General features: G+C 49.6%; 2 protein-coding genes across 2 annotated transcripts in view; both read left to right on the top strand.

Moving 5' to 3' along the window:
- KDM5B (lysine demethylase 5B) overlaps nucleotides 1-18896 on the top strand; it is a 55807-nt gene extending 36911 nt beyond the window's left edge. The window contains exons 18-27 of the mRNA XM_066203753.1: nucleotides 3894-4008; nucleotides 6327-6682; nucleotides 7782-7920; nucleotides 9668-9847; nucleotides 10647-10805; nucleotides 12523-13008; nucleotides 14893-15004; nucleotides 16333-16487; nucleotides 17147-17473; nucleotides 18030-18896. Coding sequence (XP_066059850.1) covers nucleotides 3894-4008; nucleotides 6327-6682; nucleotides 7782-7920; nucleotides 9668-9847; nucleotides 10647-10805; nucleotides 12523-13008; nucleotides 14893-15004; nucleotides 16333-16487; nucleotides 17147-17473; nucleotides 18030-18167 — 2167 coding nt within the window. The 3' untranslated portion in view covers nucleotides 18168-18896. The remainder of the gene's footprint in view (nucleotides 1-3893; nucleotides 4009-6326; nucleotides 6683-7781; nucleotides 7921-9667; nucleotides 9848-10646; nucleotides 10806-12522; nucleotides 13009-14892; nucleotides 15005-16332; nucleotides 16488-17146; nucleotides 17474-18029) is intronic.
- A 6028-nt stretch (nucleotides 18897-24924) lies between these two features.
- IPO9 (importin 9) overlaps nucleotides 24925-25531 on the top strand; it is a 39636-nt gene continuing 39029 nt past the window's right edge. The window contains exon 1 of the mRNA XM_066203874.1: nucleotides 24925-25079. Within this exon, the coding sequence (XP_066059971.1) occupies nucleotides 24929-25079 (151 nt within the window). The 5' untranslated portion in view covers nucleotides 24925-24928. The remainder of the gene's footprint in view (nucleotides 25080-25531) is intronic.

The raw sequence follows: 25531 nt of genomic DNA on the forward strand, positions 1-25531 counted from the left end.
GAGATGGATGTCAGTGACCAGTGATGGATGCAAGTGCTCTGCAAGACTTAAAAATTAAAAGAATCTTTCTTTCCTCGCCAGAGCCATCTTTGACAGAGAGATTCAGCTTTACTACGTGTAATAAGTTAAACATCCTGAGTTTTCAAATCTCTTCTTCCTCTGTGTTGGACAGTTAGTATGTAAATTCATTCCATCTTTCCCTGAAAAGAAAAAATGGTATGGTATGGTATGTCCAGACAAAGTGACACTCAGCAAGATACAGTCCCCGTGTCTTTGTGCTGTGGGCACTGTAAATCTGTCCGTAGTGCAGGTGTCGTCGTATTCATTACTCTCTGTGTTGTGGAAGAACACAGTGCCTTAACTCCCTGAGCTGCTTCTGGTGGGAATGTTGTACGAGAGCTCTGAAAAAATACCTGCTCTTTACACTGAATCTTTTAGGCAGGTTATTTGCTCAAGGGATTTGAAGTAGGGCAATGTTCTTTATGAATTGCATGTCTGGTCCTGCTGGTGCTCCATGTTTGAAATTAGACAAAAAGCGCCAGAACAGAAGGCTCAGGCCAGTCCTCCTCATTGCACAAGCCTAGTTGTGCCTGTATTGATGTAAGAGCCTTTGTCTCAGGATTCACAAATTACCATCTTCTGTTGTGTCATTCTTCACCCATAGATCCCAGACTAGTGTGGGTTGGAAGGGACCTTAAAGCTCATCCAGTTCCACCCCCTGCCATGGGCAAGGATACCTTCCACTATCCCACGTTGCTCCAAGCCCCGTCCAATCTGGCCTTGGACACTTCCAGGGATGGGGCAGCCGCAGCTTCTCTGGACAACCCGTGCCAGAGCCTCCCCACCGTCACAGGGAACAATTCCTTCCCTGTATCCCATCTAATTCTGCCCTCCTTCAGCTTAAAGCCATTGATTAGGGCACCCAGACTCACCATAGGCACACCAAACCTTGCAGGATGGCGGTTTCTAAGAAAATGTTGAGTTTATGGATGTGGAGAACAGTATGGCTCATGTCCACCAATCTTAAGGGTGAAGTACTTCAGAAAAAATTGACTGTCATTTGTCCCATTTGGAGAATTTTCATGCATTGCTGCTGCTTAGAGCAACGTGTTTATTGGAGCAATTGCCTTTTGTGATGGTAGAAGTGCACATGTGTGGTTCCTGCCTGTCACCTGCCTCAGCAGGGGTCGTGCAGCACATCACTCCTGCACGCCTGCTGTACTTTGAAGACTGGCTTGGAAGGACTTTGGAGGTGGAATGTTCTGCTGTCTCACGTAGATATGGTTCTTGTTTTCCTTCCTGTTCCCTCTGTAAGCCTTTGTAGTAGGAACTTGATAAAAATTCACTTTTGCTGTCTTGCACACGCAGGAGGATGAAGCCTCTGTCACAGCAACATAAAAATACTGCAACAGGGAATGAGAAATTCAGCACTCCCACAGGAATGACTTCTGCCAGATAGGGAATTTCCAACATAGAGATTTGAGGCACCATCATCAAGGGACTTGTCCACTTCTGATCTCCTCCTCCATTTGGTGTTGAGCCATCTCTTCTTCTGGCATCCCCAGTCTGTTTTCCCATCCCTGGTGCTTGTTTTAGTCTCCCAGCTTCTCTGTGCCAGATGGGTCCTTCCTGCACTGAATGTGTCCCTGTCTTTGGCCTGGGAAGAGCTGGGAGCAATATTTGTCTTCATCTCCTTGACTAGGTCTGTTCTTTTGTTGCCGTGAGAGGCGCTCAGCCTTCCTCACAGCTGGGCCTGCCAGTTCCTGCAGCATCCCAGACTGTGATGAGTAATTGACCGCGTGCTGCTGCTGTACACAGTGTCAAGGCAGTGCTTGCATTGAGATTCTTATTTGATCTACAAGTGGTTTTAGCCCTTCTCTCACAATTTATTCTTGGATCTTTTTTTGTCATGTTTCTGGGAAAAGTCCAGTTTCATGTCTTCATAATTTTTAGGAGTTTTAAAACCCGTGTTACTTGATTATTTTTTTTTCTTATAAGGTTGAAGTAGGGAATGCTCACAACTTTTGCAGGAAGATATAAAGAAGAGAATTATCTGCTTAAAGTCTTAATACATGTTACATCACATGCAGATCCGTGTGCCTGAAGCTCACATCTCCAGGATGCTTGACAAGCCCCATCAGGCCCAATGTCAGGTGTTGGTTAGGAAGGATTGTGGATTCTGCCTGAAATTTCGTTTGTGCTTTTGGCAACCTTTCGACTGTGGACTGAGCATTTAGGTTTGATCCCAAGTTAGGAAGAGTCTTGCAGAAGCCTTGTCTCCTGTAGGAAGGTCGTCCCTGTCAGTGACAGCAGTCAGTGACACTGGGGGATCTCCTCCAGTACAGTAAACACAGCAGTTCATGGGGAGAAGACCAGGACGGAAGGTAACAAATCATAGTAAATCCTGTGACTCCCGCTGCAGAGGAGCTCACCAGTTCCTCTGCAGCACCTGAAGAGATGCAAATGGGCTCTACATCCCTTTTTCCTCTGGTTCTCTCAGTGCTGGGGGATTGAACCCTCACAGATGCTGGCTTGGAGATGTTCTGTGAACATCTCAATGGGGCTGGAGCACCGGAGCACAGTGTGGCCCTTGTTCTACTGGCACTGGAAGTCAACAGTGTTCCTGCCCTGCTGCCACGTTTTTCCTGTCTATCCCCTTCCTTCTCCAGGTCTCCTGAAACTGTTCTGTTCCTTAGAGTCTCTGAGAATTTGTGCTTGTGATTAATAGCCATGGATGGTTATGGGTTTGGCTTCTGTCAATGGTTTTTTTTAGGCTCGTGTTATTTTTGGTTTTCCAAAACATCTTGTGACAGCTTTGCCATTTAGATATGTGTGTGTATATGTACATAAATATTTATGTATTAAAAACTTGTGCTTTTTCTTGGAACACACTGTGGAGCTTACTCAAGAACCAGTAGAACAGAGCAGCCTGTAAAGAAACCTGTGTTGTACCTGAGGCTTTGAATCATTTTATTGTTCAGCTGACTGTGGGGTTTGGAACTCCCAATGTGATCCTGAGCTTCTGTTAAAAGTACCTATTTTTAACACAGAATGGTAAATTAAAATTTATTTTATAGTGTTCACATTCCAGTCATGCTGGCATATCCTGCTGGGCTGTTTTCCTCTTTTGTGTAAAAACACACTGTGGATTCAGTTGGAGCCAGCATTGTGAGGGATATCTTTCCTTTTCTGTTCAGAGTTCTCAGACCTCATTAATACTGGCTTGAGTTTAGAGAGGCTTTTAATTTTGGGCAATTTGTTAACACTTATAAGCCACTCATTTGATACAAAGCTTTTAGATAAAAATAAAAACGCTGATTTCAGTGTAGAGAGGATTTTTCAGAAGTGCCTACACAACCTGTCAATATAAAACCCATTCAGAATTGGGATTTGTTCTCTTTTGGCATTGGCATGGGCAGAGCTGACTACAATAGCTACTGCAACATAACTGAATAGTTTATCCACAGTTGCTTTGTGTTCTGGAAAAAAATTGCTTAATTTTATTCCATAATAACCAGTGCCCTTCCAAGGCTGAGTAGTTGTTCCAGAATCCTATTTATTGTGAGTGTTTCAACGATAGCTTGTTCTGCAGTGGCAGACTGAGGTTTCCCATGTGTGTTAGCCCTGGGCTGCTTGGATGCTTGTGAATGTTCTGCTGTTCCTGAAGAAGGCCTGGCTGACATGAAATCATAAGCAGATGTCAGGGAATCAAAAAATCACAGAATGGTTTGGGTGGGAAGGGACCTTAAAGCTCATCTTGTTCCACTCCCTGCAGGGACACCTTCCACTAGACCAGGTTGTTCCAAGCCCTGTCCAGCCTAACCTTGAGGTTCAGTGTTTTGATCTTTATTTTTTTCAGTGATAACCAAGAAAGCTGAACGGTGTCGTTGCAGGTACCGCTCCGGGGGAGGGAAGTGTCAGAACCAGCTGACGGTGAACGAGCTGCGGCTCTTCGTGAGGCAGCTCTATGCCCTGCCCTGTGTCCTCAGCCAGACACCACTGCTGAAGGTAACCTGGGAAAGCCTTGGGAAGGGAGCAGGAGCATTTACAGAGTGGTGGGTTTGCACTGCATTCATCTCCTATCTCACTGTTTGCTCCAAGAGTTAATACCTGGGCATTGGCAGGCTGGGGTGACTTGTGCACATGGGATGCTGAAGAAAGGAGCTCTGACATGCTGCTGTTTGTGGTCACCAGAGTTTTTATACTGCACGGATCAAACCATTCGTGTTGTATGAAGGATTGTAGGAGAAGGGAGCAGGATGACCCGGGAAAATACAGGTTAAAAGTTTGGGGTCCATTATCTGGTCTGCTCTTATGGGTAAAGCCAGGCCAATCTGGGAGCATTCAAACTCTCCAGTGCTCTGAGGGACAGCACTCTCGTTCTTACCACTTCTAACCTTCTTTGTTAATCCAGAATCAGCTTTCTCAGTCTTGTAATTAGATCCCTTTTTGTGCTCTCAGCTCACATTCCAGGAAATCCCACAGATAACTCCAGCCAAACCCAGCCCAGGCTGGCCAAATCCTCTCTCTAGCAGAGAACCTGCTGCTTGGCAGATATCAGATCACTGTGAATCCCACGACCACCAGCTGTGCTGGTTCTCTGCTCCCCAGATGATGAGCGCTCAGGCAAACTGAAAGTAATTCAAAATCTTGTTTCAGAATTTGCCAAAATGTTCCATATCACACTGAAGGGCAATTAAAAAAAAAATCTGTGCAACTGCAATTCCTGTCTTAAAGGAGAAGGGCTTTGCATATTCGTGACATTTGAAACCAAAAGATGCCATGTCCAGCTCTTGAACTGTCCCTCAAGTATCCACCCAACACCGAGACACTAGATGGTGCCATGTAAATGAATGGGAATAAACGAGTTCAACTCAGCTATGACTGCTGTTTTGGAAGCTTTATCTGCCCTGCAGTGTGTGGATCAGATTTGATGCAGTCCTATTTACAGTTATTTGTTTATAGCACTGAAGCTGTGAAGTTTTCTTGCTGGTTGAAAAGCAGAATTTTGGAAATGCCAGACATGCAAACAGTTCCTCTCCATCTGGCATTCCTGAACAGGGAAATAACAAACACATATGGTCAGAGTGTTCCTTTGTATCATCCTCAGCAAGCCTCAATTATATGTCATTGTGCAATTTAGGCTGTTAATATAAATGACCAATGGAGATGGATTCACAGTTCAGTCTGTCTCTTAAAAATGTTTTATTCCATGCTGGGGGAGGTTGCCCACCCTGGGAAACGGCCTCGCTGGCAAAATGCCAAGGTGTCAGCTGTGAGGGAAGAACTTCCTGCAGAAACGGCATTTCAGGCAGTACTGGGAGTACTGGGCAGGTTGCTCCATGCAGAATAATCCCAGCCTTCACTGTGGGATTGCTCTGGATGACTGTCCTTTATCCTGGGGAAAGTGAAACAGCCCCAGAAATACCTTTTGGGGTAATGAGCTGCTGAGTGCGTGGAGGGAGAGAAGGTGTTGCCCTGCATGAGGGAGTAAAATGCCTGTGGCTCACTGGGACTATGGGGTGCAGCTCAAAAGCCTTAGCAGTGCAGCAGAAATGAACCCCATAACCTCTGGGCCCTTCCCAGTGTTTTACAAAACCTTCATAATCCTCACCTTGCTGTTCCTCAGCTGCCCAAACCATTCCAAAACAGAGCCAGACTGCAGCACCCATGGAACGCTCAATTTCCCTTCACATCCTTTCTGTTCTTCCAAGACCTCTTTCTGACACCTCTGGGACTGGGATTGCCTTGTTCTGGGATACCCACGCTTGTGGCCATGTTACATATGAGGAGGTGCTGGCAACACTGTGTGTTGAAGACACTGTTGTAGTGTTTCAGCCCTCGGGGTAATTTGCCATGTGCACTGTGTGCATTGCAGCGGGAGTTTGCCAGGAGCCTGTGCTCCCACTGTCAACCCTGTGCTTCCATGGTTAACTGTAAATATCCCCCCACAGCCCCTCCCTGGGACTAGCTCTTGAGAGGCTTTGGAGGGATATCTCAGAGGGACAGGACAAAGGGTTCCAAAACAGGCTCTTACTCTAGGATTATTCCAAGGCATTTATTCTCAGAGGGTTCCAGGGGGCAGTAGGAAGAACAAGGAAGTACAGGGGTCTTATCTAGTCTCACTCAGGGAGGATGGCTGGCACTCAGCCAGTTAGGTCAAGAAAGGAAGGAAAGGTCAAACCATATGGTTACAGGCATTAGGGGTCTTGGGGGGAAAAAACCATTCCCCAGAGAAATGCAACAGCTAACTTTGCCACTTCCATGGTCAAGGGACTTTGGCAGAGGACTTTTGTCTGATTTATTGTTGCATTTGTGTATTTCAGGATCTCCTTGACCGTGTGGAGGCTTTCCAACAGCAAAGCCAAAAGCTCCTTTCTGAAGAGATGCCCAGTGCTGCAGAGCTGCAGGAGCTGCTGGATGTCAGCTTTGACTTCGATGTGGACCTGCCGCAGCTGCCAGAGCTGCGGACGCGCCTGGAGCAGGCGCGCTGGCTGGAGGACGTGCAGCTGGCCTGCTCAGAGCAGAGCTCCCTCACTCTGGATGACATGAGGCGCCTCATAGACTCCGGGGTGGGGCTCGCGCCCTACCCGGCGGTTGAGAAGGCGATGGCGAAGCTGCAGGAGCTCCTCACCGTGTCCGAGCACTGGGATGACAAAGCCAGGAACCTGATAAAGGCCAGGTACAGCTAAAGCTCAGTGTTGCCTTTTGTAGTTCCATGGGTTGTTTCAGATGGAAGTGCCCTGAGTCCAGGAACGGCTCTCCTTTGTTCGTCCAGTTCCCAGCATGAGGGCAAAGCTTGTGCCAGCCAGAATGGACGGGGTTGGAGGAGGGGAATGAGGGATGGAGCAGTTTCAGGTGTCAGGGTTGCCTTGCAGCGTTTGTGTTGCTCAACCATCTTGTGAAAATTTTCCTTGTGCCGCAGGGAAGGGGTTTAAGATGCCTCTTCCTTCTTTTCCACCTTTCCCTCTCCCCAGTTTCAGGATGGAGGACACATGTTCAGATCAAGCTCAGATAGGTACCACCAGCAGGTAAAACTTCATAGTCCATAGAGGTCCATGTTGGACCATTTCTAACTAACAAGGAGGAGATTTTTCCAGATTAATTGGTGCAGGGAAGAAGGAAATAAGCCAAATACATCCTCACTTAGAAGGTTTTCTTGTGGTTTTTACCTTCTGATTTATAAAGTAAAACAGGGGACAGCACAGTGTAGTTAAAAAATAGGAACGTGGCACAAACATATGTGCCAGGTTTCTTCTCTCAAGATTCCTTCCTCTTTTTAAATTTTGTTGTACTTGGAGTATTGGAACATTTCTTACCCACTACTCACCACAGTGTTTTAAGACAACTTCATATAGCACATTACTGACTAAGCTTGGGTTTAACATTTGATAGGGAGCTGTGTTGTGTTTGTATCCCTCTAAAACCTCAGAATCAAACTGGGAAATACAGAAAAGCCAATTTCAGGGGTTTAACCTTCTAATGCAGACTCCCTCAGCTGGTGCTGGTCTGGGGTTTGGTGGGCGTTTGTCATCAAAAAGTTAATAAAAGGTAAATCTTCCTTAAGTCCAAATGTGAGAATATTTCTAGTAGGAGTCTAGAGTAAGCAAACAGACATTTCTAAACCTCCCCTGCTCCTGACGCCCCAGCTCTGCTGGGTGCAGCCAGTACTGAATGTGGCATCCATCAGTTGGTGTGGCACTCTGATTTTAATAACCCAGGTGAGGGGAAGAGCCCTCCCATCAGCAGCATCTCACATCTGGGCTGTTGTGTTCCCCCAGGCCCCGGCAGTCCCTGAGCAGCCTGGCAGCAGCAGTGAAGGAACTGGAGGAGATCCCAGCCTACCTGCCGAATGGAGCAGCGCTGAAGGATGCGGTGCAGAAGGCCAAGGACTGGCTGCAGGAGGTGGAGGCTCTGCAGGTACGTGAGCCTGGCTGCTGGGAAGGGGCAGTGACCCTGCCCTTGCCGCCAGAGCCGCCTCACACCCCGTGCATGGCGCTGATTCGGAGCGCCTGCTCTGGGACATTGGTTATCTCAGCCATGGAGCAGCTACACTCACTGCCCTGACTCTTGCTTCTGTTTCTGATCTGTATTCCTTCACCTTTGCAACTAACTGCCTGCAATAAAATCCAGAAAACAGCTATTACCAAAAATCTAAAGTTAAAAGGTTACTGCATTATGGAACTTCAACTTAAGGTCACTTTTGCACAGTTGCTCAGTAACAACTCCCTATTAATCACATTTTTGTGTACTGCACTGAGGTACAGAGTGGTGATACAGAAGTAGCTCCTTGCAATGTTCAGGTCAGGGGTCAGTGGGACTGCCCAGACTGGACCAGGGTGGCACTGTGATAGCCCTGATTTCACATTGGTATAAATTGCCAAATATTTTCATTTGTCCTCATTTTTTTTTCTATAAAGTGAGCTCTAATCTAACTTAGGAGTATGTTCAGGCCCCTCTGGCCTAAATTGGATGTTGAGCTTTTATTTAAAAAAAATAATTTTCCTGGATTTAAATATTTTGAAGGAATAAAATCCATGTAATACTAACTCCCATTTGAGGGCTCTCTTGAAAGAACTTGAGTGATTTTTTTTTTTTCTTGGCGTTTGCTAATTTCTTGGTCTGGACTCTGACATTCTACCTCCTGAATATGGGAAAACTTGTTGTATCTGTGCCAAGAATTTTCACTTCGGTTCTGTGAAGGTTTTGTTAAATGCCTGCAGTCACTGTGACTTGCAGGAAGTTCTTGGCATCAGGACTTTGAAGTTGCTAGAGGTGTTGGGGTTGTTTTGGTGAGTAGTTCTCCAGTCCCACATCAACTGCCTGTTCTAGAAATTACCTCTGGAATTACCTCTTGGGCTGCTTTACTCCTGGGTGTGTGGTACCTGCATTGCCTGAAGCGTGGGGTGCCAAGGGAATAGCCGGAGCTTGCTCCTGAGTGGCACACGGGATACTGGAGGTGATTCTCACTCTTGGCCTGGAACAGCCTGGTTAAACTTGTCTTGTGGTGCTGTAGCTCCCTACAGTGCCTGAAAGGAGGCTGGAGCCAGGGGAATCAGAGTTTTTTCCTGGGGAACAAGGGATGGAATGAGAGGAAACTGCAAGTTGCATCTGGGGAGGTTTAGGTTGGATGTTGGGGAAAATTTCTTCACTGAAAGGAGTGGCACACCCTGCCCAGGGTAGAGTCACCATCCCTGGAGTGATCTGAAAGGTTTGTGGATGTGACACTTGGGGACATGGTTTAGTGATGGCTTTGGCAATGCTGGGTTAATGGCTGAAATTGGTCTTGGAGATCTTTTTTCCATGTTAATATCTCTACGATTATATGATTTCAGAATTATTTTGATTTTCTGCTGTGAATGCAGTGTGAGACTGGGAGGCTGCTTATATTGTTGGCAGTCTCTGGTTTTGTTCCGTTTTCTTTTTCAAGGGTCATTTGGCAAGTATATTCTTGCTCCCCAGCCTCCAAATGTGTTGTTTTGTCTGGTAGCCAATGACTAAGTACACGAGCAGCACAAATGTTGGACTGATAGCGCAGGTCACTGAGCTGTCTGAGCATTGAATTCATTTGTACAAGTTCTGCCCTGAATTTCTTGAGCACTTGCTGTGTCTTGGGCAGTGCTGTGTCGTGGGTGCATCCAGCATCTCCTCATTTCCCACCCGGCAGGCTGGGGGCCGTGTGCCCGTGCTGGACACGCTGGCGGAGCTTGTCACCAGAGGTCGGTCCATCCCAGTGCACCTGGATTACCTACCCAGGCTGGAGGCCCTGGTGGCCGAAGTGCAGGCGTGGAAGGAGTGTGCAGCAAACACGTTCCTGTGCGAGAACTCTCCGTATTCCCTGCTGGAGGTGAGAGGCCTGGGCTGCGGATCAGCCCGGTCAGTCATGCACAGGGACTCAGTGTGCGCCCAGCAAGGAGCAGTAAATATTAACCATATTTGCAGAATTGCTTTAGGATGACATGAACTATCTTAGTAACAACTTTTGTTAGTGACCTATGCTTCTAATAATAGTTTTAAACTTCTAAAATGCTTAAGATTTCGCTATGTTTTCTCTATTCTTAATCAGTGGCTAACAAGAGCAGGCAGTGCCAGTGTCTAACATTTTCCATATGAACATGGGAATACTGACAAATCTGTGGCGCTGGATTAACTCTAGTGCATCAGGCCGAGCTGCAGGCGAGCAGGTTCCTACCTGCTCCATCCTCCTCAGGATCAGGTGTGCTGTGTCACACCTGCAGTCCTTGAGCAATGTACACTCTGCCCAGCACTGAGGTCCTCTGAGCCCCCTCCTGTCCGGGGGCAGACAGGAATGTAGGGCAGCCCCTGGAACCTCTGCTCTTTCCCAGGGTTTGCAGTTTCAGTCCCATGGAGGCTGTTCAGCCTACTGGCTGTCCCTCTCCCAGCAACCCTGGGAGAAACACAAGGGTTGTTTGGGTCTGGCCATTTTACAAAACTGAAGTTCCAACTTTCCAGCTCTCCCTACCTTCCAGATAATCGTACCCTAATCCCTCAGAACTTTGATGGAATAGCTGCAGGAGCCCTAGTTCTCACCACTTGCCTGTGGCAGCATCCAGGCAGGAAGGTGCGTTAGGAACAGTGCAGGTGTAACGCTGCTGCAGGTGGGACACTGCTGTTCTGTCCCTCAGGTGTTGTGCCCCTGGTGTGACATCGGGATGCTCAGCCTGAAGAGGAAGCAGAAGAAGCTGAAGGAGCCAGTGCCAAGTGGCAAGAAGAAAAGCAGTAAGCTGGAGACGCTGAGTGACCTGGAGCGAGCACTCTCTGAAAGCAAGGACACTGCATCCGCGGTATGTGATCAGAGCTTTCCTAACTGGAATTTCTTCTGAGTTCCTTGAATCCTTGTTTCTGTTTGCCTCCTGTGCAGGAGTGTGGCTTCCACCCTGTTCTTTCTGTGCTGCTCTGCAGGACTTCTGGGGCTGCACTTTTCTGTGTTTGCTTCAGACTTCCCAAAATTGCTTTCAGTGGAAACAACATGTGTTGCTTTGCGCATTAAGCAGCCTCACAGTTTGCTAGGCAGTGTCCGTAGCTGAACAAAGCACAGGAAAACAAAAATTGGAGACCTGTTTTCCCCTACCATACCTTATTAGAAGTGGGATAGGGTTTACCCAAGTCTGTTCTTTTCAAAGAATACAATAATCCAGTACCATTTATAATTAAAACAAACACTCTAAATAATTAAAGAAAACCTCATGTGTTATGGAGTCACTGAAGCACTGCTCTGGGCGGAGCAGACTCAGTTGCTGGTGGGGAAGGGCTTCATTCCAGCTGACCTAGTGTAGAGCCTCTGCCTGGGCTGGGTCACGATGTCCTGTGGCTAATGAGATGCAGTAGGGGCTCATTGAGTGGGGCTTGAATGTGATTTGATGTGGGACATTTAAGTTTTAATCTGTGACAACTACTTGAAACTTGTACTTTGAGTGCTTTGGTGTTGGCCTCTCTTGTCTGAACCTCAGAGCTGGAGCAGTGTCCCTGTTGTGGCACTGAGGGGACAGGCTGTGCCCTGGGTGACACTCAGCCCTCTGTGACTCCAGCACTCCTGGCTAAGGAGACCCAGGGCACTCCCAGAGGCTGCACCCAGGAGAGGGAAATCATTCATACGAGGGGAACCAGAACCTTCCCACACTCCCAACTCAGCACCTGTGTGCACATCAGAATGTGCTGTGCCCCAGTCCCATGTCTGCCCAGGATGGACACAGCTGTCTCATTTTTCCAGAGATGATTTTAGTCCAGGAATTACGCTTGAAAGCCATGCTGTGAGAAATAACCACTTTGTATGTATTTACAAACCCTCTTTGGTATGTTTATATACATTATAAAATGCATAGAATGAATTCGTTGCAGCTGGTTTGAACAGCCTTTATGGAACTGAAATATATTGCCGTCTTTATAGGAGCTAGTGCTAAAGATTCCTGAAAAAAGGATCGTGCGCATCTGCAGAGAAGGAGAGCAGCACATCCAGGGTACACCTGAACTTTGCCAATCACCAGAGCAAGTTCATAGGTCAGGGCATGGCCCTGAGCACTGGGCAGCGTGTACAAAGTGAGGGTCAGAGGTACATTTGCATTTGTGAAAACTGCCCAGGAAGCTTTTCTGAGTATCCAGAGTCAGACTGTTGAGAGACACAGTCCCAGAGCAGTGTCTGCACTCCAAACTTGCACTTCTTTGGGATCTGAGCTGCTTTGAAGGCAGACCATGTTTTTGTAGTACAAAACACAAAAGCCTGGAACAGAGAAGGGCTTAGGAGCTATTTTTTTTACAAAGGGTTAAGCTTTTTCTCTCAGGGCCTCATGAGAAAACAGAAGGGAATTGAAGTCACACCACTGCACGTCCCCGCATGTGCTCCTCCAATCCCATTTGCTGCCCCACTGCACATTCCCATCCTTGCTTCATTCCAGCGTTTAAAGCCCTGAAGACCGGCGTGTCCGCAGGGTGACGGAGCAGAGGGCCCCGTGTTTGTAAGGAGCAGTGTTCCCTTGGAGGTGCCATCCTTTGACTCTCTTTCAGATGGCCACGCTGGGGGAAGCCCGGCTGAGGGAGATGGAGGCTCTGCGTGCCCTGCGAGCAGCGAACGAGGTGAAGGTGCTGTCGAGCGAGGAGGACGCCGAGCTCAAGGTGTGTCTGTGCCAGAAGGAGCCGGCTGCTCCCATGATCCAGTGTGAGCTCTGCAGGGGCTTCTTCCACATCAGCTGCGTCCCGGCGCCCGGCGCCGCGCCGGGGCCGCGCGTGTGGCTGTGCCCGCACTGTCACCGCTCCGAGAAGCCGCCCCTGGAGAAGATCCTGCCGCTGCTGGCGTCCCTGCAGCGCATCCGCGTCCGGCTGCCCGAGGGGGACGCCCTGCGCTACATGATCGAGAGAACTGTGAACTGGCAGCACAGAGCACAACAAATGTTGTATTCAGGGAATCTAAAACGCATCCACGACAAAGTTGGCTCAGGATTACTGTACAGCAGGTGGCAAGGCTTGACGGGCCAGCTGCCAGAGACAAACAAGGTGAGGCTGGGCTGGGGCTGGGCTTCCTGGCGCTGGGGGCGCAGGGTCGGCAAGGACGGGGTGACACTGCTCTGGGTTTGGGTCTGCTGTAGCTCCCTACAAATCCCAGCGAGGCAGAGGGTTTGTTCCTGCTTTATAGCTGTCAGGACCCGGATCCTTCTGTGCCCCTTAGCCAGGATGTGTGTGTGCCCCAGCAGCAGCTTCTGTTCCCTTGTGCTGAAGTCCAGGAACAATTCCTCCCAAAGAACCTGTTTTCCCCTCTCCCAGCTTCTGTGTTCTGTGACACAGCAGGCTGTGACACCACTAATGAAAGAGCTGCTGAGTTATTGTTTCAGGAGGCCTCACTATTCAGTTAGGCTTTATATTCTGCTCCTACAAGTGTTCAAACAGGGTTCTTAGTGTTGAGAAGTACTGACAGAGGCACAAACTGTCCTGTGCATTACCAGCTTGGTTCTCAGACAAGGTTGTTTTCAACAAGTGTCTTCATCCTTTGCTGCCTCTCCTCACTTCCACTAGACCTCCCAAGCTGGATATTCTGCTCATATTGCTGGGTTTAGCCACAGCAGCTGTTTCAGGTGGGGTAGTGAGGGAGTTTTGTCTTTTTTTGGTTAAGATCTTTCAGCTAAAAGCACAAAAAGCATAAAGAAGGAAAGGAGGTAAAGAATTGTCATGAGATAACAAATGCAGAAAAGTGTCAGAAATCAAAGCTCTGTGCTGTGTAAACAACATGAAACACCCCAAAATGCAACGTACTCTGTTGCTTTTACATTTTGAAACACCTTAGTTTTGCTAGTCCAGTCCAGTTACAGTTAGGCTGTGTTTCTGTTTTCGTGCTCACTTATGTTAAAACAAACCATGCCACACATGCCTGATGGGGTGTTGCAGCTCCTTCTCATTCACCCAGCTGTGCCAGTGGCTCATGGACCAAATTTTTCAAGCAGGCAAGTCAAGATAATAGAAATCAAAATATCTTTAGGTATTTAAGAGAATTGTTCTGGTCATTTAGGTCTGAAAGTATAATTTTGCTAGGTCAGCTAGTGTAACTGAAAAGAACTGGCCAAGATTTTGGAAACAGAAGTTGATGTTTCAGCCAGAAATTGAAACAGTGAGTTTAGTTTTATTTGCATGATGGTATTAGCGCAGTGTGGAACTGTGAGGTTCCTCCCACCCAGAGCAGTGTAACCATTTTTGAGGGGTCCGGACCTTAAGTCAGTAAACCTTCCAAATCAGGATGTTTCTGGCTGAGCTAGTCCGGGTCCCTGTGACTACATTTCCCAAAACAGAGGTCCCTGGGAAGCTCAGTGGAAGGGCATCTACCAGGTGCCTCTGCCTGAGTGCCTCACTGAGCCAGGGACCCAGCACACCTCGGTGCAGGTGTGAGCTCAAACTTCAGTCTCTGTGGATTTGAGGTGGTTTTCTGGTGAATCCAGTGTCTCACCATGGCTGTTCTGTCCTGTCCCAGTTCTGTTTTCCCTGTCATCTGGGCTAGTTCGCCACTCACTTCCCCAAAAGAAGCTCTTCAGTAACCACTGGAGTTGGGCTGTTTTGACACTGGCTAAAGTGAGGAATGTGGGAGAGCTTGAAAAATGCCCTTGAGAGCAGCAGTGGGAATTGAGGGGAGCCCTGTTCTGCAAGGGTCCCAGGCACCTGGGTTAGTGAGGCAGAGGGTGTTGTGGAAGATTCCTGGCGAGATGCCCGTGGCAGTGTCAGGAGGTGCAGGGTTTGCTGTTGGTGTGTCCCTGTTGGTTTGCTGCTGTCTTTAGGACCAGGGCAGTGAGATAGAAGATTTCAGTAGCTGTAAGAGAAACAAGTGTTGGTCCTGTCACAGTTATTCTGCATTTCAAACTCCACGTTTAGTGAAACCATCTGCATTTTGTTTTCTAGGTGTCACAGACAATTGGAGCAATGTCATTCTCCATGCCTCATGACTGGGATAACAGAACCGTGTATTTGCATTCTCCATTCTCTACAGGACAGCACTGCATCCCACTTCATGGTTTGTAATCTTCACTTTGGTTTGGGGGGTTTCCCCCTGCCCCTTCCTTTTATCTCCTGAGTGTGATGGGGCAGGAAGGGTGTCCTGGTCACCAGGAGCTGGCTGAGCAGGCCTGTGACTGCTCAGCACTGGTGCTTGTTTTCTCCATCTTCTCAGCAACTTTGGAGCTTTATGTCCGGCTTTGGCAGAGGGGTGCATTGCTCAAGGATAGAAATTTCCCATGTGTAATGAAGAGATGTGGCACACTGGGATGAGAAATCAGGAGAGCTGGCCCCTTCCCACAAGAACAGCTCCCGCAGGCTGTGTCCCCGCTGAGCCGAGGGGCAGAAGGGGGAAGGAAAGGGGAGGGAAGTGTAGGAGGAGGATGGGAACAGCAGGAGTGTGGTGCTGGAAGCCGTGGGATACTTAATGCACAGGACACGACTCCATGTGAGCTTTGTGCAGCACAGCTGTCCAGCTGTCAGTCTGGAGCTGCCCCAGCCCCCGTGGGGCTGCTCTGGTGGGGTCACTCAGCACAGGCTCACATCCTCACCTCGGACTCGGTGGGCTGGGCTAACAGACAAGCTGTGAATTGCATCATGTTATGACTGTGACAGAAATTATTTATCATTTCTTCCCTCCTCATGCATAATGCTCCAGGGACACAAGTCTAGACTCACCTTCGTGTCTGTGCAGCTCAGTCCATACCAGTGTTGGAAAAGCCATTTCAGTGGAATGTTACCTTTCACATCAAACAAAGCAGTTCTTTGTGTCACCAGGTTTATTTTTCATATTTGAGTTGTAGTGTATTAATGAGCTGTTATTTATACAAAGATTTTGGCCTCCCCAGCTGGGACTGTTTCAGAGCCCCGTGTGAGCTTTGGAGCCGCTAGCAGCAATGGGTAGTGACCGTAGAGCAGGACCTTGTCCCCAGGCTCGTCCTCTCAGCCTGCCTTCCTGTCCTCTCATGGCTCCCTGTACAGATGTCCCTCAGTTTGTTCATTTTGCCCACTCATTCGGGAATGAGGGGATTGTCACACTCCCGTAGCTCCCGAAGCTGGAGAATTTGCCAGGAATGATGGCAATGTCTTATCCTTGAACCAGCCGGGAATGGGAGCGAGGCAGGGTGCTGAGCCACAGTGCAGGAACTTCTGTGCAAGCCTTTGCCTTTCCTTTTAACCCTGCTGTTAAAAATGAGCAGTCAAGAGGGAGCAGATAAGAACTAACTCATTCAGTTGCAGATTAAAAGTCTTTCACCATTTTTTGTTGTGCTACCAGAGTTTTTTCATTATCTGTGCAGTTCTTGTCACTGAAGAATTCCTGCTGTGTCTCCTTGTCTTTCACACTAGTCATTAGCACTGAGCTGGATGAGCTGATGATGGAAGCCCAGCTGCTGCAGGTTTCTTTGCCCGAGATCCAGGAGCTGTACCAGGCCCTGTTCACGAAGCAGAGCCCTGCCCTGCAGCCAGAGCAGAGGTCACCCAGCGCAGCCACGAGTGAGAAGGCAAGTGTCCAACAGCAGCACTGAGCTGGAGCACCCTGGGGAAGGGCTCTGCCTCAGCCCTCGGGTTTTACAGGGGTTTGTGTGCGTGGCTGCACTTCCATGAAAATACATTTTCCTTGTGCAAAAGGAATCAAGAAGTCGATAAGAAATTAGTTAGAAAATATTGAGTACAATTTGTGGACTAATTCCTTTTTGAAATTTAGATGTGTGTTTATGGTCAGTCTCTGTACTTTAAATACATCTGTCCTGGTTTCATAGAATTGCAGAATCCCAAACTGGTTTGGGTTGGAAGGGATCTTAAAGCTCATTTTGTTCCACCCCTTGCCATGGGCAGGGACACCTTCCCCTAGAGCAGATTGTTCCAAGTCCCATCCTGGCTTTGAACACTTGATTCTTGTCCTGTGTCAAGGCTTTCCAGGGGAGCTGCTGTGGAAGCTGTGGGCTCAGAGGCAGGAAATGAGGATGGTTTTCTCTCTGAGTTCTGTCCCTGGGGCCTGACCCTGCCCTTGGCTCCTCTTACACGCCTCGTGCTGCTGAAAATGCAGCACTGTCAAACACTGCACTTGTACTTAAACCTTTTCCTAAAGTCATGGTATGGATAACAGGATAATGGGTGTTAGCTGCATACTTCCAACCTTGCCAAAATGTCTTTCCCATAGAACGAGTGTTGCCGAGGGAAAAAGGATGGGATTAGTTACATGGAGAGAAAACTGAAGCGGCGTTTTGAGAGAGAGAGCTTCTGTGGTGAGAAGAGAGCAAGAGTAAAAAAGATGAGAACACCCAAAAAGAAGAAACTGAAACTGAATCACTCAAAGGATCTGTGCAGTAACAAACTGGAGAGAGAGCGGGAGCGGCTCCTGGAGCTGCAGCGTTCCAGCGACAGCCACTTGCTGCCCTCAGACGCGTCGTTCTCGGAGCAGGAGGACTCTGAGGATGAGGATGCCATCTGCCCAGCTGTGAACTGCCTCCAGCCCGAGGGCGATGAGGTCAGGAGGGGCAGACCCACTGTGGCGTTCCGAGTGCTGGGATCTGGGACAGGGAGCTGCCCTGGGACTGTTTGACTGCAGGAAGGCAGTTCATGAGGAGAGTGGGAGGCCCTGGCCAACCCTGGGCCGGTGTCCCTGCAGCTGGGGTGGGCAGGACCGACCCCACCTGCCCTGGGGCAGCTGTGTGGCATCAGAACATCTGCACGCCGTGGGAGGGGGCAGGTGGGGCCGTGCAGACTCTGTGTCCATGGCTTGGGATACAGGTGTGGATGGGCTCTGCGGGTGGGGGCAGTGCCCGGGGCTCTGCTCAGGCCCATCCATGCTGGAAGTGGAGAAGAGAGAGTTGAGTCTCTGATAGGTGGCAGAGCAATGGGGAGATAAGGGAGGGTGTGCCCTGCCCACAGTGGGGAGAGCAGGGAGCACGGTGAATATCCAGCAGCAGCCAGCTGTGGAACAGGACATTTCTCATGTAAATAGACCAGGAGCCCCGGGATGACCCACAAGTGCGGGGAGCTTGCCCGGCCCTGCTCTGACCCCTGTGTCTGCTCTTCACCAGGTGGACTGGGTCCAGTGCGATGGCAGCTGCAACCAGTGGTTCCACCAGGTGTGTGTGGGCATCTCCCCGGAGATGGCAGAGAAGGAGGATTACATCTGCGCCAGCTGCGCTGGGAAGGACGCCCAGTACAGGAAGTAAAACCCCCATAAACCCTTCAGGACTCGAGTAAAGAAGGTTCCCAGTTTTCCAGTTAAGCCACAGGGGCTGGTTTAAGAACCAGATTGCAAATGGTGCTACTCCTATCCTTATGGGATCATTTTCCAGAACTCAAAACAATTTTTGACACTTTTGTATTTTCCCTTGATCTGTTTGTGGTTGTTGAGGTTTGAGATGCTGACTGTTTGCAGGGGTTTCCACCGATTGGGAAGGCATTTGACACACGCACCTTTATTGTACAGCATTCAGTTACCTCTGGGATTTACCGGCGTATTTAATTCAGCTTGGTTTGGGTGCAAAAACAAACAAACAAACAAACCCCTGCACCATGAATTTTCCAATAATCCTCTTTTGAGGAAATCCCTGTTTACTCTGTTAACTCTTTGGAGACTTTAGTTTTTTTCCACTTTGTTTTTCGTAGACTAGGTTTATTTATCTGAGCAATAACTTCTATGTCTGGTTTCAGTGACTGGAATGACAACTGAACAGCGTGTTGCTTCTAGCATTGGTTGATGTACAGACAGCAAATGTTAGATCCTAGTGTCACTGAGGGCCCTGTGATGTAGAAGACAGGAAAAAAAATCTGTAAAGTAATTGCCACAGCTGTATTTTGGCTTTCTCCTTTTTTGGGTAGCTTGTATCAAATGTTGCAGTTTATATTGTGGAATAAACCCCTGGTTATGTTATAAAATTAAATGTTGTTGTTTTTTAGAGAGTTTGAAATGCAGTTTTATTTCCTTCTGAATCCACACTGTATCACTGGGTTCTCAGAGTCAGGAAATACTCACTTTCCAAAGATGCAGTGCAGAAGGTGTGGTAGTTCTTGTCTGTTCAGGTTTGGAAGGAGGAGGGAAGTCAAAATGTTATACCAAAAAGAAAAAAAAAAAGCTTTTCCAAGATTTTTGCAAAGCTTTTCCAGAGGTGAAATTATTTGCAGGTTGAGTGCATGAAGAATTGAAGGTACGGTTTGGGGTTTGGTAGGGGCAGGAATGGGGGGTTCCCCAAGGTGTGGGGCAGCTTCTCCTGCCAGCCCTGCCCAGCTGCAACAAAGGAAAGACCTTCCCTCACTGCCTGGGCTGGTGGCCACAGGAAGCTCTGCTCTGCCTCTGGGTGGACTCCCTTCAGCTGCCTCCGCCTGCCTTTAGCCCAGAAGCCTGAGGAATGAGGAGATTTCTGGTTCTCCCAAAGGCTTTTCCGGGCCTGTAGCTGGGGCACTGCAGGTGTGGCACCACGGTGCTGCCAGTAGAGACTGGAGCTCTGAGCAGCACAGCTTGAGTGCTCAGGCCCTCGTGGCACTTCCCACACGGGGCTGCACCCGAAATCCCTTGGAGAGCAATCACTCTCCAGCTGCTGGACACAGCTGGAAGTGGCCCACCGACAGGGATGTGCCTCCAAGGCCTGCCACAGGTGGAACTTCTGGAGCCCAGGGAGATGGGAGGCCTGGACATCTTTGTCTCAGGGAGAGCACTCTCCGTGACAGTTTGTCCTCCCCAGAACCGTGGTGGGCTTGGTGTTCCCTCCACTCGTCACCAGAAGGAGTTTGCTGGTGAGGTTTCTCCCTGCTGGTTTTACCTCTTTTCCTATGGGCAGAAGTGCGCAGAGTCACCGGGGTAGGGCAGAGCCTTGGAGCATCTGTGGCTGATGGTGGCATGGAGGGTCTGTGGGTGGGATCAGAACTGTGCAGGAAATTGGTCCCACACGGGTTTGGTTAGTTGGGGTTTTTTTAAACATTAATTTTTCACTGTTAAAGGAATCTTCAGCCTGGCCCAAGTGATGTGTCTGAAAGCGCTGGGGTGGGGGAGAGCCTTGAGCCTGTGTACATGAGTTTGTCTATGCTTCCATGGTATAACTGGTCCTTTTTACTTAAGTGCCAAAAGGATGCTTTGAGAAAGAGTAGTTTGGTTTTTTTTTTTTCCTCTTTTTGCTTGGAAGAATCTCAGCCCAATGCTGAGATAACAGTCTGAGCTGAGGAAAAACACTGCTCTGTAATAACTTCCTTTCAGAGGGGACAGGCAGACAAACTGGAGCAGGAGCTGGAAATGGAGCTGGCACAGTGTCCGATGTAGCTGAATCATTACAGATGTTTCTCTGAGTCCCCTTTATTTTTTTTTTCCATTGAAGAAATGGCTGTTTATCAAAAAGTGCCGGAGGAAATGGGATGCAGTTAAGTTCAGCATGGTGATTCCATACAGGACCAACCATTGTCAGTCTGGGGGCTCGGGGGGTCAGAGAAGACTTCTGGCATCCCAACAGCAGCATTTATTATCAGGATTATTGACTGCAGTAGAATTGGAGTGCAACTTTTTGGAAATGACCACATTGTTGCATGAAATTTTTCAAGAAATGGAACCCCCAGTCTGTGTGTGACCTGTGTGAGCCCAGGACTGCTGAAGAATTGGTGTCTTTTTCCTGCTGGAGCTGTGACCCCTGGACAGTGGCTGGAGGCTGGAAGAGGTGACAGTGCTTGCCATGCCACAGACCCTGCCCTTGGGTTTCATCCCAGGGGTGAAAGGTGATGTGGATGCCCAGACTTGATGAAATCAGGGTCTGACTTCTGTTAAAAAAAACAAGAGAGAAAAGAGTTCACTTTGGGGTGGGCTCCGCTGTGGTGCCCTTTGCACATTCCTCATCCTCAGGGAGGGTGACGAGGGCAGAACATGCTCAGAGTCGGGGTGCATGAGCTGCCCTTTTCACCCCTCCTTCTGTGCACCCCAGATTTCCAAAGGCTAAGCCCAAACTGGAAAAAAGGTCTCTCTCACCTCATTCTGCTGCTTTTTTTAAAAATTTTATTTATTTTTATAATGTAGCAACCGAGTATATCAAACCTCCCTGGATTGTTCAGATCCTAATTCTTTATTTAATAAGAATAGTTTATGGCTTCTACATTAGTTTAATCATAAAACAGGACAAAAATGAAATTAAGTAACCCTACCTGTGGATTTGAGGCTGAAAACGTTGGTTTAAAGCCTGCCTGTACCATGTGCCAAGATCCTGAGATTGACCGTTGTGCCACCCTCAATCCATGGGATGTACCTGTGTTGTGTCGTACCCCAGGAGCATCAGAACAGCCCAGTGGTCACACAGCACCAATAACTCCCCCAAGGAAGGGACAGGGCTTTGATTCCACCCATTTAGGTGCTACAAAGATGCTCCAAGGGGCGTAGCCACTCTGCTGTGGAGCCAGGCTGAGAGGGCTGGGAGTGTTCAATCTGGAGAGGAGAAGGCTCCAGGGAGACCTCAGAGCCCCTGCCAGAGCCTGAAGGGGCTCCAGGAGAGCTGGAGAGGGACTGGGACGAGGGCCTGGAGGGACAGGACAAGGGGGAAATGGCTTCACGCTCCCAGAGGGCAGGGATAGATGGGATATTGGGAAGAGATTCTTGGCTGAGAGGGTGGGGAGGCCCTGGCACAGGTTGCCCAGAGCAGCTGTGGCTGCCCCTGGATCCCTGGAAGTGTCCAAGGTCAGGTTGGACAGGGCTTGGAGCATCCTGAGACAATGGAAGGTGTCCCTGCCATGTCAGGGGGTGGAACTGGATGGGCTTTAAGGTCCCTTCTAACCCAAACCAGCCTGGGGTTCTGTGATTCTACGAGCTTATCCTTTGGATACAGAACATGGAATTCACTTGAACACTCTCCATCATCCAGGATTTATGGAAGATAAAACCAACATTGGTGAGCATTTGCTGGGTGTTGGGGCTACTCCAGGGTCAGTGCAGCTCAGGGAATTGGGGCTTCCAGCAGGGGTTCAGCTGCCAGGACCCTGCCAGGGCACACAAAACACCAACAAACAGGAATCATGAATGTTTTGGCTGCAGGAGATACGTCTATTGTGTACAGCTAGGAAGGAACCATCTCCAGAATGCACACACAGCCACATAAGGGGCTGAGACGGCTCTTCTGTGAATCTGGAAACGAGTGTGCTCTTCTGAGAGAGTGGCTGAAGTACAGCCCTGACAAATGGCATTATCCTTCATTCAGGAGGGAACAAGTCTCATACTGAGAACTCTCCTTGAGGATATGAACACCTCAGTCTGTGAAGAAACAGCTCCTCACCGAGAGCAGCATCCATGGAGATAAAAGTCTGTCTGGAAGAGGAGATAAAGCAGCCACAGGAGAAGAATGCAGCTGCAGGTTCAACACTCAGCTGCTTTGAGAGACAGACAGGACTGGGATCGGAGTTCCTGCAAAAAGGCCTTGGGTAGAAGGAACAAATATTTTATGACAAAGAGAAAAGCCTGTGTGATCATGTGATAGACTGCCAGGTCCAAAATTCCACTTGCTGAGGGGAAGGTTTGCTGCAAGGTGGTTGAGAAGAAATAGTGATGTACCCTAAATTCAGAGGTGCAGCTTCGCAAAGGCTCCTTGTGCACCTCAGTTCGTCAAGTTCTGAACAACTGCTTACAGTTGTGTTTTAAAGGAATTTAGCTGTTTGTTTAATCGTAATACTGGGCCAGATTATGTATATGTGTGTGTGCATGTGTGCTTGTCCCTTGAAATCTGTGAGAGCTGGGCTTCTGAACACGTGTAAGTTAAACCAGCAGCCCCCTGTCTAAAGCACATGGAATTTACTTGAAGAGACTCTCCATTGTCCAGGCTTTTTTGAAGATAAAACCAATATTGGAGAGTGTGGGTCAAGCGTTTGAGCTGCTTTGGTGTCTGTTGGGATTTGGGCTTTTCATGTTTTTGTCACTGTCTGGAGTTAGATTTTAACCAAGCAGGGGACAGGCTGGGCTGGAACCTTCTAATGCAGGCCGATCCTTTGCCTGCTCCACGTGCTGCCCTGGTATTTTTTGGGGTTTTTTGCTGGTTCCAGTAGTCCCATGCTACCTTTCTGTGGGGTCTTCCTTGGCATGAGTCTGTGGGGGGAGTTCAGAGCTGTGCTTTGAGCTGAAACAGCAAAGGGAGAATCATGAAATACCTTTGCATACCAAGAACTTGGGGTCTTTTTGTGGTCAGGGAACTGTCCTTCCTAAAGAAGGTCGAAAAAAAAAGGATGACAGAACTGGGATTGGGCTTGGAGGCAGAATCATTTGACCAGCAAACTCTGAGTGCTGACTCTGCATGAGGGATCCCCGCAGAAACCTGTGAAGAGCCTGTGCAATGCCCAAACAGGTGGGAATTCAAACCTGGAAAAGGCTGGAAGATTCAAATAAGTGGAGTTTCTACAAATACAGGAGGATGAGTCGGCACATTCAGAGTGGGTATGCATCACTTCAGCTAAAAGGAGGATGGCTAGACTGGCATTGCTCTGGGACACCCCTCCTCTCCCTAAACCACAGCCTCTTTTTTGGCAGTATGTTTGTAGGGCAGAGGAAACAGTTGCCATTGTGATCATTTTTGTCCCCTCCTAACAGATACCTGCGGAGATGTCTCAGATCTGATGCTGGCACTGAGAGCCGGTGATAGCCTGGTGTGATGGAATCAGAGAATCAGAGACTCAAAAGGGTTGGAAAAGCCCTCCAAGACCATTGAGTCCAATCGTTCCCCCAGAACTGGGTGAGCCCCCATGTTCCCCACTAAACCATGTCCCTGGGTGCTTCACCCACACAGATTTGGAACACTTCCAGGATTGGTAACTCCACCACTGCCCTGGGCAGCCTGTGCCAGGACCTGGCCACCCTTTGGGGAAGAAATTTTCCCCTCATACTCAACCTGAACCTCCCCTGGAGCAACTCGAGGCTGCTGCTTCTTGTCCTGTCCCTTGTTTCCTGGGAGAAGAGATCTGGACCTTCCTGCCTCACTGATTTTGGTGCAGCAACAGCAGCAGCTCACTTGTGTTTTCCACTAAGCCAAAATCCTGGGACAGTGCAGAGATGAGGGATGACCCTGAGCTTGCAGAAGTTACATTTATATAAACATGTATTTATTCCTGCAGCAGAAGCAGCATTTTGGGAAGAACAAGAGAGAAACATAAAATATTCCCCTTCCAGAGACCTCTCTGGGGCCAGCAACGACAGAGGGATGGCATGAACTCCCTGCCTCTGCCACTCAGGGCAGGGCCCAGTCTGGCTGAAATGTGCCCTTCTTCTGCTACAAAAACAATCCCAGGATCCCTAGATGCTCCTGGTGGAAAAGGACAAAAGTCAGAGCGTCCACAAAAAAATCAGTTTTATTAGTAAGTCACACACTTGTCATGGAAATTGCTGTGTTAATCCCAGATCTACTATATAAGCTCATGGCAGTGGGGTTTGGATAAAGGGGTAGGAGGAAAGGGAAAAGAGAAAGGAAGAGGTGAAGAAAAGAGAGGGGGAGAGAGTAATCAGTCAATCAATCAATCAGCAGTCCAGTTCCAGCACGTTGATCCTGCTGTCCGGTCCGGCCCGTGGGCTGTCCAGGGTCCTGCCGGGAGCGTCGCATTTTCTGGACGGGTTTCCCCAGCCTGAGCCAGGTCTCTCACGTTCCGTGCCGGTGAGTTCTCCGGCACAGCCCCTCCTTTCGGACCCTCCTGGAAATGGGCGGGAGGCTTTGATGGCGAACAGCCCCTGCCCCTGCGCGGGGGCTGCACTGGGCAGCGCCGATCCCCAGAACTACAACAAGGAGGTGTGTCCCAGAGGAGCGCAGTCCTGCCCGCGGGGTCCCTTGTCACCCCGTCGTGCGGCTCACCCCCGGCGCTGCCCGGGCTGCCACCGAGCCGGCACGGCCGCGGTCCGCCGCGCCGCCAGGGGGCGCTGTGCGCGGGGGCCGGCCCGGCCCCGCCTCCCGGCGCGCGGTGCGTTTGGCGCGCGCGGCCCGCGGAGGGGGCGGCGATGGCGGGAGGCGGCGGCGGGCCCGGAGCGGGGCCGGTGGCGCAGGGGCTGAAGGAGGCGCTGGTGGAGACGCTGACGGGGATCCTGTGCCCGGTGCAGGCGGTGCGAGCCGCTGCGGAGGAGCAGGTGAAGGTGCTGGAGGTGACGGAGGGTGAGTGAGGGCCGCGCTGAGGGGATGGGGGGACTCCAGGCCGCCGCCGCAGCGATCCCCGGTACCGGCGCCTCATGGCTGCGCCCTGGCCTCGGCCGAAACTTCCAGCCTCGTCGCTCGGGCCGGCGGGAGCAGGCGGCCGTGGCTGGTTTCCTGCCGGCTGTCGGTGTGCGTTCGATGTCTCTCACGGAATCACAGAATAGTTGGGGCTGAAAGGGACCTTTGGAGACCGTTCAGGCCAAGCGCCTGCCCAGGCAGGGTCCCCTGGAGCGGGTGACACAGGGACACGTCCCGGTGCGGTTGGAATGTCTCCAGAGAGCGTCCTCCCTGGGCACCTGTTCCAGCGCTCTGCCTCCCTGAATGTAAAGAGGTCTTCCTCATGTTGAGTTGGAACTTCTTGTGGTACAGTTTATGGCCATTGCTCCTTGTCCTGTCCCTGGACACTACTGAAA

Source organism: Chamaea fasciata, unplaced genomic scaffold (genome assembly GCF_029207755.1).
Source record: "Chamaea fasciata isolate MVZ Bird 193981 ecotype frontalis unplaced genomic scaffold, bChaFas1.0.hap1 SCAF_25, whole genome shotgun sequence".
NCBI classification, from domain to species: domain Eukaryota; kingdom Metazoa; phylum Chordata; class Aves; order Passeriformes; family Sylviidae; genus Chamaea; species Chamaea fasciata.